The 23,820-nt window shown below is 45.0% G+C and overlaps 1 protein-coding gene across 4 annotated transcripts in view; it reads left to right on the top strand.

Annotated features, from left to right (window-relative positions):
* The window catches only part of Kcnk10 (potassium two pore domain channel subfamily K member 10), a 130,369-nt gene that overhangs the window by 45,575 nt on the left and 60,974 nt on the right, over positions 1-23,820 (top strand). For 3 of the 4 annotated variants that reach the window (XM_032908242.1, XM_032908241.1, XM_032908244.1), the window contains exon 2: positions 11,383-11,717. In XM_032908242.1, the coding sequence (XP_032764133.1) occupies positions 11,383-11,717 (335 nt within the window). Of the gene's footprint in view, positions 1-900; positions 1,050-11,382; positions 11,718-23,820 lie in introns of those variants that run through there. The other variant, XM_032908243.1, reaches the window with a different exon arrangement.

Raw genomic sequence — 23,820 nt, 5'->3', positions numbered from 1 at the left:
ACCAGCTCAATGGGGTCTACATCATGGGCAATCACCACCAGCTGAGCCTTCTTGTTCTCCACCGAGGTGGTGACTGTATTGACCCCTGCTTAGAGGACAGGTGGCCTCTTAGTTGGGACGTCCCCTTTGCCAGCAGCTTTCTTCTCAGCGCGGGCCAGCAGCCTCTGCTGCTTCTCCTGCTTTGTCTCTGGCCTGTACTTGTGGGCAAGCTTAAGCAGCTGAGTCGCTGTTTGCCTGTCCAGGGCCTGGGTGAACTGGTTGATGGCAGGAGGTACTTTGAGCCGCTTATAGAGGATGGCTCTTTGCCGCTGCAGCCTGATGTAGCAGGGGCATTTGACGAAGCGTGTGAGATCTCTTTTGGGCTGATGTCCTGCCCAATGCCGAAGTTCTTAGGCCTTTTCTCAAACAAAGGATTGACCACCTTTTTGGCCTCTTGTTTCTTGACCACGGCGGGGGCCGGGGCCACCTTCTTCCCCTTGGCCTTCTTTCCTTTGGGCATCTTGCTCGGCTGGAGGAGAGAGTGAACTGGAGTGGTGGTATGGATGAATGGATAAATTCAGGAGTGGAACAAACTCTAGTGAAAAGCCTCCTGCTTAAAAGCACCCATAAATTCCACCTTGAGGCAGAGAGATATGAGATCATTTTAGGGTTGGGGGAATCAAGGAGGACTTCTCAGTGGTGGTGACAGATGTGAGTTGCCAAAATTTGTAAAAAAAAAAAAAAGTAAGGAGAATCAGGGAATGGGGGAATGAAGCCCTGTTTCTCCAGGACAGTGGCATAACTAAGGTGTTGTAGTGTTGGCAGGCTTGGGTTTGGTTGGAACAAAGGTTGTTTGTAGGGGTGTGGAAGTGGGTGGGACAGGGAGATAGGTGAGTGCCAAGTCCTGGATGGTAGTCTTGGGGTGAGCCACAGGGAGTCTGCTCCTTACCCTGGACATGTGCTACCTTCAATAGGTCTGCTTTGCCGCTGAGCTCGGACAGCTCTGGGTGGCCGTGATGTGCGGGATGGACGTAAGGGAGAGGGGACCAGGAGCTGAGGCAGTGACTCAGGTGAGAGACAATGGGAGTCTTGTTGAGGAGGTAGGAGAGGGCAGGTGTGAGGCAGGGGCCAGCCTGTTCTCAGTCACCTCTTCCTCTCCATTGGCTCTCGGGGGTTTTGGACCTTGATCTATTCTATCTGGAGTTTATTTTCTAAGGTTTGTATTATCACTTATTAATGATGCATTACAGTCTGTTTCATGTGACATGTGTGCGTGCATGTGTGTGTGTGTGTGTTTGTGTGTGTGTATACACACCATATTCACCTCCCATTTTACTCACCCCCATTCCCGATGACCCATCTCCTCATGTCAACTTGCCCCTTTCTACTCTTTTTTCTTTTCTCTTCTTTTTTCTTATGCTGTGACTCAATGAATTTCATCGTGGCTTGGGCAGAAGGGGTTATTTACAGGAGCACAGACAATTTACCAGTGGCCACAGCACTGAAAAGGATGTCTCCCCCTCCCCCAGCAACTATTAAGGGCTTAAAGATCCCCGGGAGAGGCTGGTAGGCTTCTTCAGTTCGGTTACGTTGGGTTCCATCAGGGGCATTTTCATACCATTCTGTAATGTACTTTCCCCGTGTCCCACTAGTCTCCCCTCCCCCACCAGCCCCCATTAGTCTCTCCCCTTTCCCCTCTATACAGCCTCACTTCTACTTGCCTGTTATTTGTATGTACGTAATTTTACAGATGTCTCTGTAATATCTAGGGCCCACAAAGGAGAGAAAACGTGTAACATTTGTCTTTCTGAGGCTGATTTAATTAGCTTAATGTAATTATTTCCAGTCATATATTTTCCCGCAGCGACATAATTTCATTTTTGCTTTGTTTTGTTATTTTGTTTTTCGAGACAGAGTTTCTCCATGTAACATCCTTGGCTGTCCTGGAACTTGCTCTGCAGATCAGGCTGGCCTCAAACTCACAGAGATCTTCCTGCCTCTGCCTTTCAAGTGCTGGGATTAAATGTGTGCGTCACTACCTCCTGGCTCGTAATCTCATTCTTTATGGCGGGAGGCAACTCCATGTGTGCACAGCACATGTTTTCCTACCCATTCCTCTGCTGATGGACACATAGGTTGCTTCTATAGCCTGGTGATTGTGAATGGAGCTGGAATAATCTGCTGAAGCTTTGGGGAGGATGGGGAGAGAGAGAGAGAGAGCAATGCCTAACTCAGAGACCTTGCTGCCTTTGCAGTGGTAGTGTAGGGCTTGTTCATCAATGGCCATAGACTGGGCTGTATTTCCTTTCTCAAAAGGACAAGCTTGATTGCCTTGACAGTAGGGAGCCTTCACACAGAGGAGCTATATGGAAAGGGGATGAACTAGGTTTGGCTGCTGAGGTACCTGGAATCTGGGGGTTGGGGGACACATTCCCTACTAATGGCTGGCTGCCTTATAGGCAGGTATGGTTGAAGCACCAGAGATGGATCTGTTGACCTTTCACCTCTCCTGTCTTCATCCTAACATTTGACCCTTGTAGGTAGAAAGCAGATCCCAACTAGGCCCTTCAGGGAGTCTGGGCGAGCCTTGGGCCAGGGTTCGTGGTGTTCTCTGAGGCTGATGAGCAGGTGTCTTGGTGTGAGTCTTGATGTGCAGGTGAGACTTCAGGCCATGGTCATCTGTGGGAGGTGATGTAAGGAGGTGAGAGGGAGTGGCTTGCTATTTCCAGTGAGTTGCACCCAGCCATGGCTGTCCTTTGCCTGGGTTATCAGGAAGACTCACGTTGCTGGGTGTTGATGGAGTGTCTGAGGAGGCTGCGTTTCAGGCTTCCAAGAGATCTTTAGTCCTTTAGGTGCTCTTTGCTTTCAGTAGTGTGACAGAGTGGAGGCTCTCAAGGGTAGGCGTCTGAAGACAGAGTCAAGCCCGCCACTGTTTACTAAAATGGTGACTCAACCTCTGCTCTCCGGCCTTAGCTTCCTTATCTGTGAGGGGAAACAGGTGAGAGTCACTGCCCTCCATGGAGGGCCTTGTGAAGCTAAGCTGGACTCAGGTATGCCTAGGTGTGTGCCGATTCTACTGCTACCTCTGAAGGCAGGGATGTGTCTTATCTATTCGTATACGCCCTGCACCAAGCAAGCTCAAATGTTTGTGGATTGGATCTATGAAAGAATGATACAGTAAAGTCTATAGAACATGGGAAAAGCACATAATATAAAATCACTAAGAAGTTATTCAACCACCAACAATTTGACTTCCACATGGGCTTTTGTTTTCATCCCCACCCAGGTAATGATGAAATACATGTTTCAAATGGTGAGAGACCATTTAAAAATGAACATGAATGGAAGGGAAATTTCCTCCTAATGTATTGTGTTGTTGTTATTATTATTGTTATTATTATTTTAATTCTTTGATGGTGCTGGAGAGATGGCTCAGAGATGCTCTTCCAGAGGTCCTGAGTTCAATTCCCAGCAACCACATGGTGGCTCACAACCATCTGTATTGGGACCCGTCGCCCTCTTCTGGTGTGTCTGAAGACAGCGACAGTGTACTTACATAAAAAACAACTAAATGAATCTTTAAAAAATATTCTTTGAGGATTTTATACACATGTTAAGTATATTTTGACCATATCCACCCTTCACCCAACATCCCCTTTTATCTCAGCTCTTTTACTGCTAAAACTAAAACTCTAAAAAGTAAAAATAAAACCCTTTTACTTTTTCTTTCTGTGGGATCTGGGAAGTATGATAGGCCATTATGTTATGGGATCTGTCCATTACTGATACGCTATGTGGGGAAAAACTCCATCAGTATTAGGAAATAGGACTTTCCCTCCACAGATCAGAAACCATTTTCATGCCAGTCTTCCTTTAAGTTTTAACAGAAGGGCCTCTCTGCCCGAAATTGCCTTGTCTCTTAATTGTTCCTCTTCTGTGCTCCACTGCAGAAGTGATTTCCAAGTTAGATTCTTCTTTTAATCCTGGCTCTGCAATCAGGCCACTTGACCTTGGCTTCGTCATCTAACCTGCTTGGGTCTCATTTTCTTTCTCTTGGTGGCGGGGTTGTGATGGCTCTGAGCAAGCCCTTGTAGGCCTCCACTTGAAGGGCGTGCAGTTCGCCAAGAGCCAAGGGAGCGCCTGTGAAATCCATGGCCTGTGTTGTACAGCAGGTTTGCTTCTCTCGTGAGCTATTCTCAGCCAGAATTGAACTTGCAAGGCTGCCGTGGTGGAGTTGTTCATGGAAGACCCAGAATTTTCCAGATGGCCAACGTTGGCTCAAGAACGCCTTGACAGGTGTTCCAGACCTTTCTTAGACTGCGGGTGGTCCAGAGTGTTTCCACCCATCCCTCTTCACTCTCTTTGTCACTCAAGGGCAGACTGACATAGTATGTTACTGTCACATAGTATGTTACTGAAGTATGCTTTACTTCCCTGCAACTCCCCCACTCCTTTCCCCATTTGCATTTCCCTTAATAAAAGTGTGAGCACAGTTAGCTCCCTTCTGGCATCTGTTTCTGGGAGAACCTGGAAAAGTAGAGTGTGATGAATGACATAGTGAGGATTGGTGCAGTGGTATCAATTGTGTTGCTGTTACCACTGTCATTGCCACCGCTGCTACTGGCACAGCATCACCACCACCACCACTGCCACCACCACTACCGCAGCCATCACCACCACCACTAATTTATGCAGTTTCATTTCTTTGCAAAAGACTGAGACCATTATGACTCATCCCAGGTCACTAGGCAATTTTCTGCTAGAGCGAGAGCAGCTCTAGTTTTTGGAGAATTAACAGAGTCATGAAAACACCCTCTGAAAATGTATTCAACCTCAAGGGAAGCAGACTCCAAATCCATTTCTAGCTGCTGAAATGTGCGCTCGTATTTGCCAAAGCAGCCAACTCCATTTTTAGTTAAATGCACAAAAGGTTTTGTAACGTGCTGAGGTCCCTGCCAGGACTCCTGACATCTGCAAATGTACTCCGATCAGCAAAGCAGGGCAGCTCCTTTGCCGTTCCTGAAAGCCCTGTGAGGTTCAAAAGAAGTGGGGTTATTATTCACACTTCCCAGGGAAGCAAACAGAGAAGCTAAGCGACCATTTCAAGGTCACCTAGTCGATGATGGTTTGGGGATAAAACTGTTTTTTTTTTTTCTTCTCTAGTGCTTTGCAAACTGAAGCATTATCAGATTTGATTCAAACTCTGTTCCTAGGGACAGTTCTTAGCAAACCAGTACAAAGAACTGGCTGAAAGCCTAAAAGAACTTTCCCAAGGCCAGTTCCACCTAGCATTGGGAGTGCTAGGATTTCTGGAACCATCTGTTCTGTGCTGGGAAAGGATCTACCTACAATAGTTTATAAGTCTACAGCAAGCAAAAGTGAAAGAATCAATATTGAGTAGCAGATGAAGTAAAACAGCAATTAGATAATGAAGTATCATCAGATCGGGTGCTGGTCTCAGTATCGATGACTGGCGTAGCCTGATTCAGGAGGCAAATAAAAGGCAGTATTATTAAATTGGAGGAGGGGCTACAAACATTCATCAGAAATTGACTGGCGCAGCCCCTGTGAGGCAGCTGGCTGGGGTTTCCCAGGAAGAGTCCCCTGAAAAGCCCAGTGTCCTGGCTTGTGAGGCTTCTGAGTGAATGAATAAATAGTAAGCGGTAGACGTCACACCAAGGCATCCAAAATCACTAGAAACGAGCAGGGAAGAAGCTAAGGCAGTCAGCTGGATCCTGATGGACAGAACTCTGGGTAGAGGATCCTCTGCATCCTCTGCGGGATGAGCTCTGGCTTCCTGGGACTGTTGGCATGGCTACCCCATAGGATGAATGATAGCAACCTCACAGTTCCCCTTCCTGCTGTCTCACAGACACAGTGTTGTTAATGCCCTTAGCTGTTTGCTGCTTCCTTCCTCTTTGGTACAAAGCTACGAAGCAAGCCTTCCCCGGGACGGGGAGATCTGGAAGGTGCAAGGGAGGGCTTCTTTGTTTCCAGAGTTGTCGTCGTCTCCTTCTTCTTCTTCTTCTTCTTCTTCTTCTTCTTCTTCTTCTTCTTCTTCTTCTTCTTCTTCTTCTTCTTCTTCTTCTTCTTCTTCTTCTTCTTCTTCTTCTTCTTCTTCTTCTTCTTCTTCTTCTTCTCCTCCTCCTCCTCCTCCTCCTTCTCCTCTTCTTCTCCTCCTCCTTCTTCTTCTTCTTCTTCTTCTTCTTCTTCTTCTTCTTCTTCTTCTTCTTCTTCTTCTTCTTCTTCTTCCTCCTCTTCTTCTTCTTCCTCCTCCTCCTCCTCTTCCTCTTCTTCCTCCTCCTCCTCTTCATCTTCCTCCTCTTCCTCTTCCTCCTCCTCTTTGTCCTCCTCCTCTTCCTCCTCTTCTTTGTCCTCTTCCTCCTCCTCCTCTTTGTCCTCCTCCTCCTTCTCCTCCTCTTTGTCCTTCTCCTCCTTCTCCTTCTCCTCCTCCTCCTCCTCCTCCTCTTTGTCCTCCTCTTCCTTTTCCTCTTCTTCCCCCCTTTCTTCATTTTTAGAACTTCATATGTAATGAAATTTGATCACATTCATTCCTTCCCCAGTCATATAAGATCTACCCCTCTTCCCTACTCATCCAAACTGTTATGTCCCCCTCACCCCCTTTATCAAGTTCCCTTCCCTTGGCTGTGCTTCTTCTTCCGCACTGATCCCTGGGCCTGGGGAGGAGAGGTGTGGTATAGTTGTCCCATTTAGGGCTGAGTATTCTGCACTCTCTTATTGTTTGCACCTTGACAAGTTGTGGATCCCTGTGTTAATGGCATCTACTGCAAAAAGAAGCTGATGAGGGTTGAGAGACATACTAATCTATGGTATGACAATTAATCTTTAGGAGTAAATTTAATACAGTATCTATTTAGTAGAAAAACAGTGGAGGTTTGCCCCTAGGGCCTGTGACCTGTCTAGCCCCAGGCTCTTGATGCTTTCAACAGGCTTAGGCTGTACTTGACAATTTACCTGTATATCGTACGTTATATTTGACCGTTAAACTGTTCATATGATGGTACAGGGCTTCTTGAAACTTATTAGGTTATTCTATAATATACAAAGTAGATTGATTGAATACATTTGGGGCCAAATGCAAACAAAAACTCGTTAGCTGTAAGCTTTTATTTATTTATTTTTTATAGTGCCACCTCTTTCTCATCTGATTAGTTTGTCTATCTCATATTCAGCAACAAGATCACTTACTTGCCCTCGAGTTTGACATCTTACTATATTTAATTCATGCATTTGTTTTCATAATAACCTACTTTCTTCCTCAAGGAGTTGAAACCTAGTTGTTTGGAGTAGGGTACAGTGACCACTCTTGGCAGCTTCAGAGCATTATAGGGACATCAGTGAAAAGACTAAGGGGGTCCCTCCCTAGGGACCTAAGAAGAGGTGGAATGTATGATGTTTAGGGTTAGGACACTACAGGTGACCCTGCTGTCCTTGGGGAAAGTGCTCACCGTGGCCAAGGATAGGCATCCCTTAGTCAGCATTGTTTGAAATTTTAGGGCTTGGAATCTGGATGACAGCTATCACAAATGAACAAGATCCAAGGACACAAAGCAAATGGAAGGATCCAAGGTGTGGTGGTATCCCAGAGTCCAGTCTGGGAGGGACAGGACACTATATTAATGCATAGCAATTTGGTGAACTCTGGAAGCAGAGAACCTGGTCAGCTGTTTTAGGAGACAGGAGGACACCTCTATAGCCTCTTAGGTCTATTCAGTGTTAACCAAATGCTTATTGTTGAGGTAATTAATATGAGTCCTTATTGTGGTGGTAATTCCGAGGTTGTGGTTGTGTGTAGTTTTAAATAATCACCGATAACCATGACAATGACAGTAGGAAACAAATGTCCTTCCTTTGGTCTTGTACCAAGAACTGAAGATGGACTTTCTGCTGAGCCATGTCACATACCCCTAATCCTAGCATTCGGGAGACATAAATAGGAGAATTTCAAGGTTAAGTCTAACCTGGGCTACATAGTGAGATCCTGCCTAAATAAGAAATAAGAAAGAAGAAAGAACAATGGTCTTCTCTGACTCCGAAAGCAAACAGGCTAGAGGAGAGACAGACAGACTAGTGAGTCTGCACAGAAGAGTCTAGAGATTTCACAGAGGAGGCAGCGTTGGTCCGAGAACCATGTGGATGTGGATTTGTAGATTCTGGGCTACTGTGTGGGGTTAAGAATAGGGCTGCTTTTCCCATGTAGGCGCGTGGTCATTGTGTTTAGTCTGATGGTGCCTGTCTGCACTGTGTGTGTAACCACACTGTACCGACTCTCCTTCCTTCCATCTGTACTGCCTTATCCAACCATCACCAGTTGACAGCCTACTGTGTGCCAGACACTGTGCACACTGGGGACACAGAAGGGAGGTGGGCGATATTTATTTCTTGGGGTTGCTAATGAATGATCACAAACATAGTGGCCTCAATCAGCAATTTATAATTAACTGGTTTCTTTTGGAGGCTCAGGGGGACAACCATTTTCTAGTGGGACCATATTGCTTGACCCACAGCTACACGATTCTAGCCTCTGCCTCTTATCTCCACCTGTATTACTGTCGCGTGGTCTTGTGATGACAGCCACAGTCTAGGGTAACCTCTTCACCTCAGGATACTTAATCACATCTCACCATGGAAGGTAATGTTTGGATAGGTGCTGGAGCCAAGATGCGGGTATCTTTGGAGACTTTAATTTTCTGCCAACCTTGGGGATGGGAAGAGATAACTAGGGAGGTAAGATTTGACTCAAGATTAATGGGCCAGCACTGGGTAGAAGTGGAGATAGGAGGCTGCTAGGTTGGTTTAAACAAGGCACTGTGGTGTCTGGGTGAGTCTGGTAGCCATGGATACAGAGGCAGAGTGGAGGAGAAGGTCGGGCAGTGTCAAAGAAAAGCTGTCCTAGACAAAAAGACCCTCCTCGTGGTGTCTACAGGGCAACTGAGAACCGGAGTTTAGTGTCTTTAGAGGGGCATCAAAGAACATAATGCCTAATCAGATTGAATGATTCTAATTTATAGTCTGTTTGGGGACTACACAGAATTTTGTATACATGTTAAGTCCAAGAAGAATTTGATATTGAATAACTGTTGAACAGTAATATACAGTAAAAGGTGGATGGTCAGCCTGATTTCAACAACAGATTTCTAAGGCCCAGAAGAACATATATTTATAGACATATTTTTCTAAGTGCCAACCCTCTAGCCAGGTGTGATCAAGATCAGGCTTGTTTTCAAGGAAGAATGATTGGACAAAATCTCCTTGACAGCACCAGTACAGAGACGGAACTGCTTACCCTCACGGGGGCGATATGATTTGCCACATGTGTGCGCTAAGACTGTATTTACACCACAGCCAGGGGTCTGCCCAAGCAGAGGCATAATGAGAATCAGGATAATAAAGGCAAGAACAGACCCAAGGGCCTTGATTTCTCATTGCTGCATACGGCAGATATCTGTAGTACACGGTACTACCTCCAACCTCCTGCTCTGGCAGAAAACCTGCCAGTTTAATGTGTTTATTTCTAAGGTAATGAAATTGCCTTTATAGAAAACCAGAGACCTTAACGAATTCTGTGTTCTGAGAAACAGGGGGAAAGTCATTTCCAGTGGCTTCTTATTGGATGACAATCGGAGAAAAAAAAATGCCGTTGCTAATAGCTCAGGAGTGGTTACACCAAAGTCATCGCATTTTTATTAGGCAATACACGTGGGATCTGGTTTATCCTTATTATTTTTTCAGGCAAGAGGGCTAATTGACATAAGTCATCACTCTGGCTTTCTTCTCCGATTGTAGCTACCTCTCTCCTAATGTCCCAAACCTCTCTACCATGTCTGACCTTTGACTCCCCTTTCTTAGCAAGGGACCAGCTCCTTTGTTTCTTTTGTGACAAGACAGACTTCTATGTCTGCATCCCCTGTCTCTGTGTTTGTGTGGCGGTGGGGTGGGGAGTACATGTATGTGTGTTTGTATGTCAATCTGTGTGCATGTGGGTATGTATGCCTGTGTGTGTGTATGTGTGTGTGTGTGTGTGTGTGTGTGTCAGTTCTTGTGTGTGCACATGTGTGTGTGGAGGTCAGAGGTCAGTATCAGGTATTTCTTACCTTTCTCCACCTTATGTTTTGGAGACAGTGTTGTAAAAATTTTTAATCCCAATCTGGGGTTTCTACCCTGCCTTTAACCATTTAGTTCTTTTGTAAAAGCCTTTATTTTAATAATAAACCCTTATTAGAACTAATGCTGGGCAGATTAGTTCCATGCTATTAAAATCTATTTCCTATGGATTACCCTGAATTATTACTGTGTTTCATCTGGGCTGCTCTTAACTCCAATTGGCCAGCCCTCAGGGCTATGCTTTCTCGACTCCTAGCCTATGGTTCCTCTTCATCTCTCTATCTTCTTCTCCCTCCTGGTGATTCCTCCAGTCCTCAAGCCTGGGAGCCCAAGACTGGGAGAACTTGGAGGGTAAGGTTACATAGTTATGCCTGGATATTGTTGTATAGTTTTACTTGGCTACTTGTTAATATTTACATAGTTATGATTGGGTGTTTGCAGACTCTAGTCCCTGGGAGCATCTAGGCTTTGGGGGGCCAGTACTTACCATTATAATACATATCAAAAGATCAAACCTCAATAACTCCCCCCCTTTTTTTTAAGGTTTATTTATTATGTATATAGCATCCTGCCTGCATGTACACCTGCAGGCCAGAAGATCTCATTACAGATGGTTGTGAGCCACCATGTGGTTGCTGGGATTTGAACTCAGGACCTCTGGAAGAGCAGTCAGTGCTCCTAACTGCTGAGCCATCTCTCCAGCCTGACTCCCCCTTTTTTTGTTGACCAACAAACCCCAGGCATCTTCTTGTCTCCACCCCCCAGTGTTAGGGTCATAGATAGGGGATGCTACACCTCTTCCCTATTTCCAAGATGGTGTCCATCCCTTCTTTGCTTCTGTACTGGGACAGAATATCCTTGTTCTGTTTCTTTTCCTTTAGTCTGAATGAGATGCTTGTCTTTCAAAACTGATGGTTTGTACCTGTTTGAACATGGGAGCTGAGGGAGGAGATAAGGTATAAATAAATATTGATAGCTTTACAGTTTGGATCCGTGTGGGAAAATGTAAGTGTTTTAAACTCGACTGATACTCAATCCTGTAGAATTAGGACTCTCGATGCTCACTTTTAAGAACTCATTAAGACAACGACAACCACAAAAATCAGATACTTAACAACTAATAAAATTCCCCAGCTGCAGGCTTGGTGAACCAGCTTTTCGTCCTCACATTTGGAAAGGCGGCTGAAGGAAGACATCTGTTCTTTGTTTCTGATGAGTTTGGCGTTTTGTTCTTATAAATGAATTCTCTTCTCTTCTCTCCTCCACCTGCTTCCTCAGTGGCCGTGCCTGCAGCAGCCCCACCAGTGTGCCAGCCCAAGAGTGCCACTAACGGGCACCATCCTGTTCCTCGACTCTCCATTTCCTCCAGAGCCACGGTGGTAGCCAGGATGGAAGGCGCCTCCCAGGGAGGCCTGCAAACAGTTATGAAATGGAAAACAGTGGTTGCCATCTTTGTGGTGGTCGTGGTCTACCTCGTCACCGGTGGCCTTGTCTTCCGGGCATTGGAACAGCCCTTTGAGAGCAGTCAGAAGAACACAATCGCCTTGGAGAAGGCAGAATTCTTGAGAGATCATATCTGTGTGAGCCCCCAGGAACTGGAGACACTGATCCAGGTGAGCTGAGAGTGTGTCTAGCATATAGCAGCCTTTGGGGAGGTATGATGGGGTGGATGTTGCCATTGTGGGTCACTGAGTTTTTGTAGAGGGCCGCAATAACTTTCGCCACCACTAGATGGCGCTGGTTTCCACTGTGCCCCACGTGGAAGGCCGAGCTAGACAAGATGGCGCTGGCCTCTGCGTCAGCCAACTGCCCTTCTCAGGAAGTTAACTGTGCGCATGTGCAAGAGTGCCTTCATGCCAGGTCTTTGCCCATTTCCGGGGCGTACCTGATGAGGTCATGAGTAAGCAACCAATCAGGTGTGGGTGCGCACACTGGCGGCGCAAGGAGCTTCCACCATGAGAGAGGAATAAAGTCACTCATAGCGAGAATTTCTATGTCCCGTGTGCTTCTTGGAAGTCGCGCGTGGGACAAGTTTTGTCTTTGGTGGTCAGGGAAGTCTTCTCTGGAGAGGTCACATGTGTGATTCTTCACCGAAGCCAGCAAGTGAGGGGTATGCCAATGTGGGAGAAGAGGGACCATCAACTGGGTCTAGGCTGCGTTATGGATCATGTGTTTTCAGATCTGGTGGACAGAGGTGGAAGCAAGCAAAAAGGATTTTAGATCTTTCAGATCCAAGAACACCAATACATGCTGACTACCAACTCTGGTCTGAGCTCTTTAGGAGGGAGCTGGGACAGCAGGGTGCCCCCTTAAACAAAGGAAGATGTGTAAATGAGCATGGATCTATTAAGCAATTCGGTGTCAAGGAATATGAGAAAGAAAACAGTCTGCAGATATGTAGAGGAAGAAGGAATTTGTGAATCCTCCAGAGAGCTGCTGAGTGCATTTATGGGGGAGAAATAATAAATATCACGGTAACAGTCATTACCAGACTGGTTGTTTTAAAACAGCACATGCCAGACGCTGTGTTAAGGCCTTTATGTTCTCTGAATATCAGTGGGAGAAAGATCCACAAGACCATGGAGGTAGAGAATGTGGGATGCAATCAGAGGAAGGTAGGCAGCATCAACAGAGGTGGGGTGGGCTGGCCACGGGTGGATGGGGATAGCAAAGGCCTAGGCTTGAGGAGGAGAGGGAAACGATTGAGAGCCTGCTGTAGGACTCCTACCTCGGACGTGAAGGAGATGAGATGCCTCAGAAGAAGGCAGGGCTCCTCCTCAGGCAGCCTCTTGAGCTAGGAAGAACGAAAGGAAGGCAGTAATACTCATGGATGCAGGGATGAGCCCTCCACCCCTGTGTTTCTGGGGTTTCTAGGGTTTGGAAGGAGAGGGATAAAAACGATGGCGTGCCTCTCTTACATCCTCTGGCTCTGGGGTCCAGGACTTAGAATTCTAATAGATGGCACATCTCAGGATTGCACAGTGTTCATGGGTCTGGGCTGGCATATTCATTTATTTCAATGATATGGATAGGGCAAGGAAATGCAGATGCTGTCTACTATTTGGCGTCCTCAGGACAACCAACCTTTTAACTTCTTGTCTCGACGATGTGACTGACTCCCTTTTTAAGTAAGTTGGAAATCGAGCTCTCTTCCCTGTGAATAAATATAATCTCATACTGCCTTTCTTCAGTTTTTTATTAAAAATAAAACTTTAAAGTACAAGGGCAGTGTATTATGTCACTTTTTCATAATAATTCAATTCTTTGGATGTCTTTGACTTTTTACTCTGACTTTTGTGGAAAAACAAAACAACAACAAAAAAAAGCTACCAAATCTGTGTTAGGAGCATGATGTACAGATTAATGTAGAATCTGAGACCTTCTACACCAGATAAAATGAGAGAAATAACTGTGCATTATTTCAATGTAAAAGTATAATTACATTTACACATGCTGTGTAGTGGGGACCTTATATTTAATTGCAGTGAATGTCATAGCCTGAAAGATGATCGGTCTTGAGTCTAAAATTTAGACTCTAAGTCACATTAAGTTTCTTTTTTAGTCAGTGGGATCATGAAGAAAGGGAACATGGCTTGCATGTGTATGTATGTGTATGTATATGTATGTATATGTGTATGTATTTATATGTCGCTTTGTGTCTGATTATTTCCTCATAGCTAAATACTTTGGGAACTATCAAAGCACATCTGAATATTGGTGATGTCACAAGATATCGGAGCTTATTCAGACACCTGTCAATAATTAAGTGTTATTTTATTGCCCAGGTTTTGACCCTCTACTTTATGAAAGGACTCAGAGGCACAAATGAAGGTTGATACGGAAGAGCATACGGGTGCCCATTCTGATAATATTTACCTATGTCTTTGCCAAACTTATTCAGTTTTATTTTGTTTGCCTTTTATATTTATTTACTTCAAGTGGTCTATGAAACCATATACGGGCTTCCCAACAATATTTTGCAGAATTTCAAATCAGGGTAAATTTGTTTATCTTCTAAATTATTTATCATTCTTCATAAAGGAAATATTCAAAATTATTTTACATTACTTACTTAACATTTGTATCATGGTAGTGGTTGTGTGTGCCCCAGTGCACTTGTGGCCATCATAGGACAAGCCACAAGGGTCAGTTTTCCCCTTCACATATTGTTCTGGGAATTGAAATCAGATCCCTGGGCTTGGCTACAAATACCCCTACCCACTGAGCCATCTCACCAGCCTCCAAATTCTTTCTTCTGGTTTCCTACCAATGTTCCTATGTAGTCTTGCTCTAGTGTACTATAATGTTGGGAACATTCCTTTCCACCTCACTAGAACTAAGTACTCTTAGTCAAGCTTTCTCCTCACAGCCTTCCTCCCACTGCCCAAGCCTCTGATAACTACCACAGTCCAACTGAGTTCACAACTACTAAGTTCAATTTCTATGGGATCAATGTGTGTGTGTGTGTGTGTGTGTGTGTGTGTGTGTGTGTGTGTGTATGCATGTGTGGTTTCTGTGTGTGCATATACATGCTTGTGTGCATTCATGCATACACATTAGAAGCCAGAGGTCAACATTGGGTGTCACTCTTCAGAAGCCATATACCTCGTCTGTTTTTGAGCTCTCTCACTGGGCTGGGACTAGCTAAGTGGGTGTGGCTGAGTGGTCAGTGAGCCCAGGGATCTTCCCTGTCTCTGCTCCTCAGGGCTGCCATTACAAATGTATGCTACCGTGCCAAATTGTTTGCTGTTAGTTTTTTTCATGAATTCTGGTTATAGAACTCATTTTAACAACCAAGCTATTCTCCCACCCCCAAGGTCAACTCTTACAGCCTTACATTCTGTGTACTCAGTGAGACTGTGCCATGGATGGTTTATCTCTATGGACCTTCTCTTGCACAGGGTGTGTACACACCTAGGATAACCACTGACAAGGCGCGATAGCCAAGTGGGCACTTTGTGTAGATTACGTCATTCAATCTCCTGAACAAATCCTGCGTGGGTTTAGGCGATGTAGCCTCAAAGTCTTAAAACCTGAAGGCGTGGGTGACACCTGGGGAGCTTTTCAGAGTGACTGTACAGTGAGGACCTAATCTCATCAACGGCTGGACCCACTGAAGGATTCATACCTTGATGGCACCTGCTTGTCTCGGCATGCTCTTCCTGTCTTGCCTTCCAGTTTCCTAGCAACTGTAAGATGAGCAGCTTTACTCCACTACATGCTTCTTTTCCTGCCGTTCTGCCTCAGTAATGACCCCAATAATGGGACCACGCAACCACGGCTGAAGTCCCCCCCCACTGTGATCAAAATAACACTTTTTTCTTTTAAGTTGACTTCCTGGGGTACACTTCATGGTGATGAAACACAGTATTCTAAGTTGGCATTATTACCCTCACTTGTTAAATGAAGAAACACATTCTAAAAGAGACTGAGTAACTTCCTAAGCTCTAAAATGTCAGAGCCATCTGGGACTCAAAGTCACGGATATTAACCTGCCTCACTCATTGAACCCACAAATCCTGTTCTCGGGTGAACTTGATTCTCTCTCTCAAATACCTGTCTGCATTCAATCTTTCCTTCACTTGGAAAGTAAAAACCTCCTGGGGTGCCTTGTGTCTAATAGGAAACATTTTCTGTTTCTTCTCTCTGTACTCACTGAGTCTTACTTAGACCTGGGGTATTTTCTGATCTCGATCTACTATGACTTAGGTGTTTATTCTTATGTCGGTGTGCAGTCTTTATCAGAATACACCTTAAGTAGTTTAAATCACTATGTGTGTGCCAATCAAGACTCAGATGTTTGTCCTTTGAGTATTGATGCTTCCTATGTGTGCAAGAACCCACGCGTGTAGAGCAGGGTAGTGGCTGCACACTGTCCCAGCACAGCACTGGGGGTAGAGCTTCTAACAAGTATCATATTTAAAAGTGGCTTTCCTTCAGGAAGGGTTTTCTGTGAGTTGTGATCTGTTGAAAAAAAAATACTGCCTCTCACTATCGTCCAGAAGGAGTGACCAGTGGAGAGAAAAGTTGATTTTCTGGACAGATGGCATGAAACTGTCATGAAACAAAGATGGGGTGCGGTTTGGATTCCTGAGACCAAAGAGAATTCTCAGAACGGCACCATTCTGACAAAAATGCCCAGATAGCTTGGAGAAGCCGAAGCCGGATGGGTTTTCTGATAAATTGAATCACCTCGGTGGCGTGGGACCCCTGAGAGACTGACACTTCACTGTCCTCCAGAGACGGCATTAGCTGAGATCCATCACTCCATCCATTCACACGTCCATCTAGACGCTCATTCTCGGAATTGCTACAAAACTCCTCCGCAAACAGGTCATGAGTTAGGCACTGGAGTTAGACAGGACTAGACCAAGACACAACTTGAGTACGTTCCTTGCCTCCCTGGGCTCCAATCTTATTGTCAACAAAATATAAAACCTGCCCTTTGGGTGCTAGAAGGCTAAAAGCAATAATCCATCAGAAAGAGTTTAGACTGTGGTGCATGATGGTGTCTTCAGGAAAGGCTAGCGACAGGTGCAGCTGTGTTTCTCTCTTGGAACTTCAAGCAGTCATTCTTTTATGAGGCAGTATTAGAATTGATAGATTAAACCCAGGACCCACCATGTAACAGACACATGCTCCAGGACTGAGCCATGTCCCTAAGCTTAAAACAGTGTTTCCCAAGGAAGGCATGGAGGTGTGGAGGTTGCCTCTGTGGTAACATTTAACTGCATGTGGAGACATTGTTTTGGTTACCACACAGCAAAGGTACTGTAGATATATAGTGGGTAGAGGCCAGAGAGACCACCAAATACCTTACAGAATTCCACATAAGGGACAGTCTAGTTTAACAGCAAATATGTTGGAAAGCCATAAAGGAAGACACATGTAATCAATCATTTGGACTCTCTGGATTGGAACTAATTGAAAAATGTTCCCAAAGAGGCCAGGGAATCATAGATCTAGGGATGATTTATAGATATTTATCTCCATTCACTCCAAAAACTATCCCAGCAAAGTTGTCTTTTGTGCTCCCCTACAGATGGGGGAACAGGATACCAGGGGGTGAGGTTATATACTCAGGGTTACCTGGGGAGTGAGTGAGAGATGCAGGATTTGTTGCCGGGTACTTTTATGGCATAATCTCATGCTCTCCACCAATGGGAAGGTCCATTAGGAAGACCATATGGTAGACATCAAAGAGCATCTCAGTGGCTTGAGAGAGAGCTACAGTGGTCAGTTGTTTGAACTGAAATGGATGGGAAGATGTGAGAAGACAAAAAATGGGATGGGTTGGATTGGTCCTTCTCAGATTTACAGAGGAGTTTGGATTTTATACTATAGGAACTGGGGACACGGTAGCTAGAAAAACCAACCTTTTACCAAAGAGGAAGATGATTTGGAGAACGGAGAAGTTGAAAGACTAGGAGGGAGATATTAGAACATCGCACATAGTGTAAAGGAGGGCAAAGGGTAGGAGTGTTGGGTGGCTTTGCCCTTTTACCCACTGATCCTAAGGCTCCTCCTCACTGTCAAGGGAGTAGTCGGTCTTCATAGGGGTTCCAGAGAATACTGGAGTGATGGATGCCTGGTAGAGAACCCGAATGCTACTGGCACTCAGAGACGGCTGTTCCTGACCTGACCAACTGTCTGTCTTGCTTTTCCTGTGAGACTTGCAAGGACTGCAATGGAAAAAACAAAGGTAGCCATGCTTGTGTCTTTCTTTTCCTGTGGAGTGAGGTAACTTAAATGTGGTTCTGCACTTGAGTTTCCACGGACGTGATACGGTAGTCACTTTGTCCCAAGAATGTCTGTATCCCCGATCCCCTCAGGTGTCCTAATTGCTTATCTTCCTGTTCCCAGTGCAATTGCACCAGACACTTCTGCACTGACTAATCTTGGTGAAAGCCATAAAACATCCATCCTCTGCAATCCAGGAAGCATAAAATCAGGAGGAGGCTGCAGAGACTGACAGGGGAAGGAAAGATGCTTCAGCTGTCTGGAGGATGAATTGTTTCAGGCAGAGAGCTACCTCACTGCCTGAAAGCCAACTTTTTTGACACACTTCACCGCTGCCTAAAATAAATTGCATAAATTCTTGGAACCCCCTTGACCTTAATGTTGGCGCCATCTGTTTGTGGCAGTCTTTCTGTCTGAAGAATCCCATAATTTCCATTTGCCTGACATGGGCCTGGTTCAGACTGTGATGGAGTATATGATAGGGTCTATTTCCATCCTGCTGTTTCTTGTCACAGCCTGCATGACTGGGCCAGCGACATTAGCAATAAGAACTTTCTTATTAGATTTTTACTTTATGATTTCTTTTTCTTCCTAAATTTTAGTCCCCCCTCTCTCTCTCTCTCTCTGTGTGTGTGTGTGTGTGTGTGTGTGTGTGTGTGTGTGTGTGTGTGTGTGTGTGTGTGTGTGTTTACTTGAGGGGCACAGATGTGGGCTTTGGATCGCTTTGACCTGGAGTTACAGGAGGTTGTGGGTCTGGGTTTGCTGGGTACTAAACTTGGCTTCTCTGGAAGAATAGCAAGTACTCTTACCAACTGAGCCATCTCCCCAGCCCAGCTGCTCTTCTGACAATAGGATGAGGTAGAGGAGACACAGCCTTCCCTTCAGAATCAATGTGGGATAATTGCATGTTCCCTGATCATTTTCTAAGGCTGTAGGGGTCGCCATTTTCTTCTGCTAACCCCTAACACTGACTCATCCACTCAGTGACTGTGTTCGTGGTCCACTGTGTACCAGACACGATCCCAGTTCCTGGGGATTGGACTGTGAATCAGAGACATGTGAGGTCTTTGTGCATTCGGGGTTTATAAGTAAGATGACCTACCATACCCGCTGTGCTTCTGGGGTACTTGTTGACTATTTTTCAGCCCTTTCAAAGTGTCCTGCCTTTAAACATGTTCTATTTATAGATAAAGGGAGAGGCAAGCCTTATGCATAGTATCATGTAAATATTTGTAAGTAAAATGAGGGTGAACAAGAAAACCAAGGCCCTCTACCTCCCGAGGGTAGTGATTACAAACACGTGTTACAATGCCTGGCCAAAAAACTCTTTTCTTAAAATTTTATATTTTTGTTGAACGATTAGGCAAGCATTTTGCTACCAAGCTTGAGTCCCTGGCTCCAGAAAATCCTTTGGTCACTAGGAACTACAAGCCCTTCATTTCTGGCCTATTGTGAATAGTGTTTCTCCCAATGAGGTTTCCGTCCTGTCTGTGAGTGAACAGAGTCCCTTGGTCTCTGTGGTCCCCTGTGTCTCCACATGCTTAGGAAACATAGTAAGGACAGCATAGTGTTTTAGTTAAGGATTTCTATAGCTATGAAGAGATGTCATGACCACAGTAGCTCTTATGAAAGAAAGCATTCAATTGGGACTGGTTCACAGTTAGAAGTTTAGCCTGTTATCCTGACAGGAAACATGGCGGTATGCAGGCAGACATGGTGCTGGAGAAGGAGTCCATCGTACAGCAGGAAGAGCGAGTAACATTGGGCCTGACTTGAGAATCTGAAACCTCAAAGCCCACCCACTAGTGACACATTTCCTCCAATAAGGCCATAGAAATTCCAACTAGGCCATACGTCCTAATAGTGCCACTCCCCAGGAGCCTACAGAGGCAGTATTTTTTCAAACCACCATGCACATAGCCTCTGAGATATTCATACATCAGCTGTGATTCCAGAGTCTCTCCCCTAGACTGCTCTTCATCCCTCAGTCCTGCCAGCAGGTGACCTCTGACAGTGATGTTTGCGTTCTTAGTGCCCAGGGACACAGCTCTGAGGGGTGACATTATTCTCCCTGGCTGGTGATGGGCAGTGAGAGGGGTTGCCTTTTCGTCAGCAAGTCATTCACGCAGAAGATTGTTCAGCATGTGCAAGATGAGGCCTGCAGCCCATGGCCTGCCTCTACAGGCTTCTACTTCGTTATTATTATTGCTTCTCTTCTCCCCTCAGGGTTGCTGGTTCTGTCAATGTTTGGGGAAAAGGATCTCGCACCTTTAAGCCAGACATTAGAGAGCTAATGGAAATTGGCAAGGCCTTGGGAAACGAATTAGCAAACAAGGATTCGGTGCTGCAAAAACAAAACCCGAAAACTCTCAGAAAAACAATGCCAGAACCCAGAAATAAATGCTAGTGAATCTGCACGTCCACCCAAACGTGCCCATGTTGGCTTTTGTTTAAAGGGTTGCTGTATATATTGTAGAATAATGGATTTTTGATGACGGCTTGTACAGTTATTATTTCTAACCCATGCTATTCATTTTATAACTAATATTTGGCTACATGGCATGAAGCTGGCACCATATTAGGCTTTAGCAATTCTAGAAAAAAGTATGAGGTGAGAGTATGCAGCAGATACTGCCTGCCCTCTAAGAGCCTTCAGCAGCACTTGCTGCCCTAAACTTTGGGAGGGTGCCTCATCTACCCTCCATGATCCTCAGAGGTAAGCCGCCAGGGAATAGAGAAGTTCTCAAGCTTTTGTCAGTGGCAGAACTGAGATGCAGGCAAGACTGCGTGGCTCCAGAAACCTTGCTTCTTCTTCTTTTTTTAAAATCACAGTGCTCTATTCCTGAGTTGAGGAGACAGGCTTGGCTTGGATGAAGTCCACTGTGATTGGTTTGAAAGACTAGGAAGCACGCAGACTCCCATTAATTTGACTTTTGTGACCCCTGAGATGGGGTCACGTATCCACGAGTCTAGTGTAGACAGTAATGATTCGTTGCTAGCCAGCTTCTACAGGAATATGGCTTTGCGTCTGAACACAGGTGTTAGATGCGCGTGTTCTGTTTAAAGGCCGGGGGGCAAGCACTATTATCAAGAACAGCTTTTCAGTCTGTGTTGAGAATGCTTGCTTTCACTTAACAGAAATGGGGAGAAGTGAAAACCACGTGGGTTCAGGATGACCACTGAGCAAGTGAAGACTGTCTTTAGACTCCTTTAATAGGGGGGCAGTCATGTAAGTTATGAATCGTCCGTATCGTCGTGGACAGTGAAAGAGCAGAAGACAGGAGAAGGCGAGCGCTAAAGGCTTTAAGCCACCTTCATTCTGCCTCTACCAACTACTCTAAGCCCAAACAGATCACTTCTGTCTTTTGTTCTCTCATTTGAGAATATTGTCCTAGTATCCAGGATTTTTGTGAGACCCGGTGAGTCTAGCATATTGCAAATGCTGTCTCTACTGCTGTTACTTTTAAAAGTATTCTAGAACTTTCTTCCGAGAGTCCCAACTTCCTTGTTTCCACCTTAATCAAACTGTGCTTATCAGAGATATGCTGGTCGTATGCGTGAACTCATTCTTTACTGGGCTGGGGGCATAACATGAATTTGGGGTTAAAGTTGAACAACAAGGGGTCAAGCAAATGAAGTCAAGTACAATGAAACCCAGGTGGGGCCCTCTAGCAACACTTCAACCATCTGTTAAGTTCAGACTCTCTCTAATGCTTTCTGTAAGCTCACACTGCCATGAACTGGAACTTCTGTAGCTGCCTTTGTAGACCAGTAAGTGATTTTAATATTTCTTTATTCTATTTTGATACTACCCTACTTACATTTATTTCTTTAATGAGTATTGGTGGAAGGGGAGTATGCATTTCACAGTGCCTATGTGGATGGCAGAGGACAACGTTCAGGAGTCAGCTCTGTCTTTCCACCATGCGGACTCCAGGGGCCAGATGCAGGCCATCAGGTTTAGCAGCATCTGCTGAGCCATCTTGCCAGCTACTCTGTCTGTCTGTTTCTATCTATCAATCTACCTAACCTACCTATCTACCTACCTACCTACCTTCCTACCTACCTACCTACCTATATACCTATATGTCTACACCTACCTACCAACCTACCTACTTTCCTATCTATCTACCTCCCTAACCAACTATGTATTTATGTATCTATGCATCTATGTATGTATGTATGTATGTATGTATGTATGTATGTATGTATGTATGTATGAATCCATCCATCTATCCATCCATCCATCCATCCATCCATCCATCCATCCATCCATCCATCTACGTATCTATCTATATTTATAAAAGAAATAGTCTAAATGCATAGAAACCATGGCATACTCATCAGATATTGTCCTCAGGACCAGGGTGATTTTCAACATAACATGGAAAATTTGTTATTCATTTTGTAGAGGCTGAGCCCAGACTGAGATGAAAGGCTAATGTTTAGCTAGTCTGAAAGTGTATTGACCATGTCAACGTCAACACATGTATTCTTGTTTCCTTCATGCTTAGTGCATTCTTTGTGGCGTATTTTATTCTTCTACATAATCAGGTGGGGAGGGGGGAGAAGTTTTATTATATCATATAGTACAACTTAGAAAGATGTTAAATGAGCTCCCCCAAACAGAGCTGTTTCACCATGACAGTATTTACCTAAATTAGTTATTATATCCAGGTGTTAATGAATTGGGTTTTAGAACCCACTCCTTCATTGTCAAAGGGTTTACTTGGGATCATGAGAAAGTCTAGGTTGCCTTGGACCATGGGCTAGGGATGTGCATGCTGGCTGTTTCTCTAAACCTATAAATAGATCCTCGCTCATCTGTCCCTTCTGCAGGTGGCTTTCACGTTAGATTTATGGCCAGGATATAGAGTTCTGATGAAAGCCTGTTACCTGCCTCTCCTGGGATCTGAGGAAAGGCTAATATTTGCACATAACTGAATAGTCAAAGCAGCAGGAAACAAACACCATGGTGATATGGTGATATTCACCTTAGCCCTGGAGACACTTCTCCCTTTGTCTTTCTGAGAATATCTCTTTGCAGGGAAGACTGGGAGGTGTTGTTGTTAAGGGCTTTGAAGTGATATAGTTAGGGTGACCTCTAGATTATGTGCTCCCGGGCCAGCACAAGCCTGGTGTCTTACTGACCCCTCTGTCTGGGTGGAAGGAGATCAAAGCTTCCTTTCCACTTTTCCAATCCTCTCACAAAGCAGTTGAGATGTTTCAGTCTTGGTAGGACAGGTGTGGTGAACTGAGCAGCTGAGATGGTGAAAACCAAAGCCAAACCCCAAAACAAACAACAAAGAAATCTAAAATTCAGGATGGACAGACCTATCTTTCCAGAGTTTGGATCACCGATTTTCCTGTTGAGGACTTAATAGTATCATTGGCTGGGATGTCCCATGGGGGCAGTAGTGAGGGCTGTCAGTCATTGTGAGGGCTGGGTTAATAAGTGCACTTATAGGAATTCAAAAGGGATTCCAATTATTATTAATATAGAATGAGAATTCACTAGCTGAACTGTTGCATACGCTTTTAAAAAAGCCTTTATAACAACTTTGCAAGAGAGATAGCCTTTCCTCATTTTGTAGATGAGAAAACAGGTTCAGAGAGCTGGGTGACTTGCGCAGTCCCAATATTTGCAGCTTTATTTGTATTTGCAAGAATAATATCCACGATACTCTCTACCTGTCTGCACCGGGGCGCTAGACTTCCTCCCTTCTCACTGTTGTTTCATATTCTGAAGCAGCCAAGTTCAGCTCCCCAAGCCCCAGCCCAGCGCGCTCCCTGCTGAGCCAATGAAATATTTATGCGCTAAGTACTTTTGAAGCCGGAGAAAGGAGGAAAGATTGCTGCACACAAATTAATATCGTCTTTCTGCTCCTCACCTGAGGCTCATCCGTCCTTGGTCCTAAAAGAGTGTGGGTGAGTTACCACCCTGCTGTGGGGTTTTGCATCACTGAGGGTGTTTGG

Source organism: Rattus rattus, chromosome 7 (genome assembly GCF_011064425.1).
Source record: "Rattus rattus isolate New Zealand chromosome 7, Rrattus_CSIRO_v1, whole genome shotgun sequence".
NCBI classification, from domain to species: domain Eukaryota; kingdom Metazoa; phylum Chordata; class Mammalia; order Rodentia; family Muridae; genus Rattus; species Rattus rattus.
The sequence above is the reverse complement of the archived record's forward strand: the minus strand, read 5'-3'. Positions and strand labels throughout refer to the sequence as shown.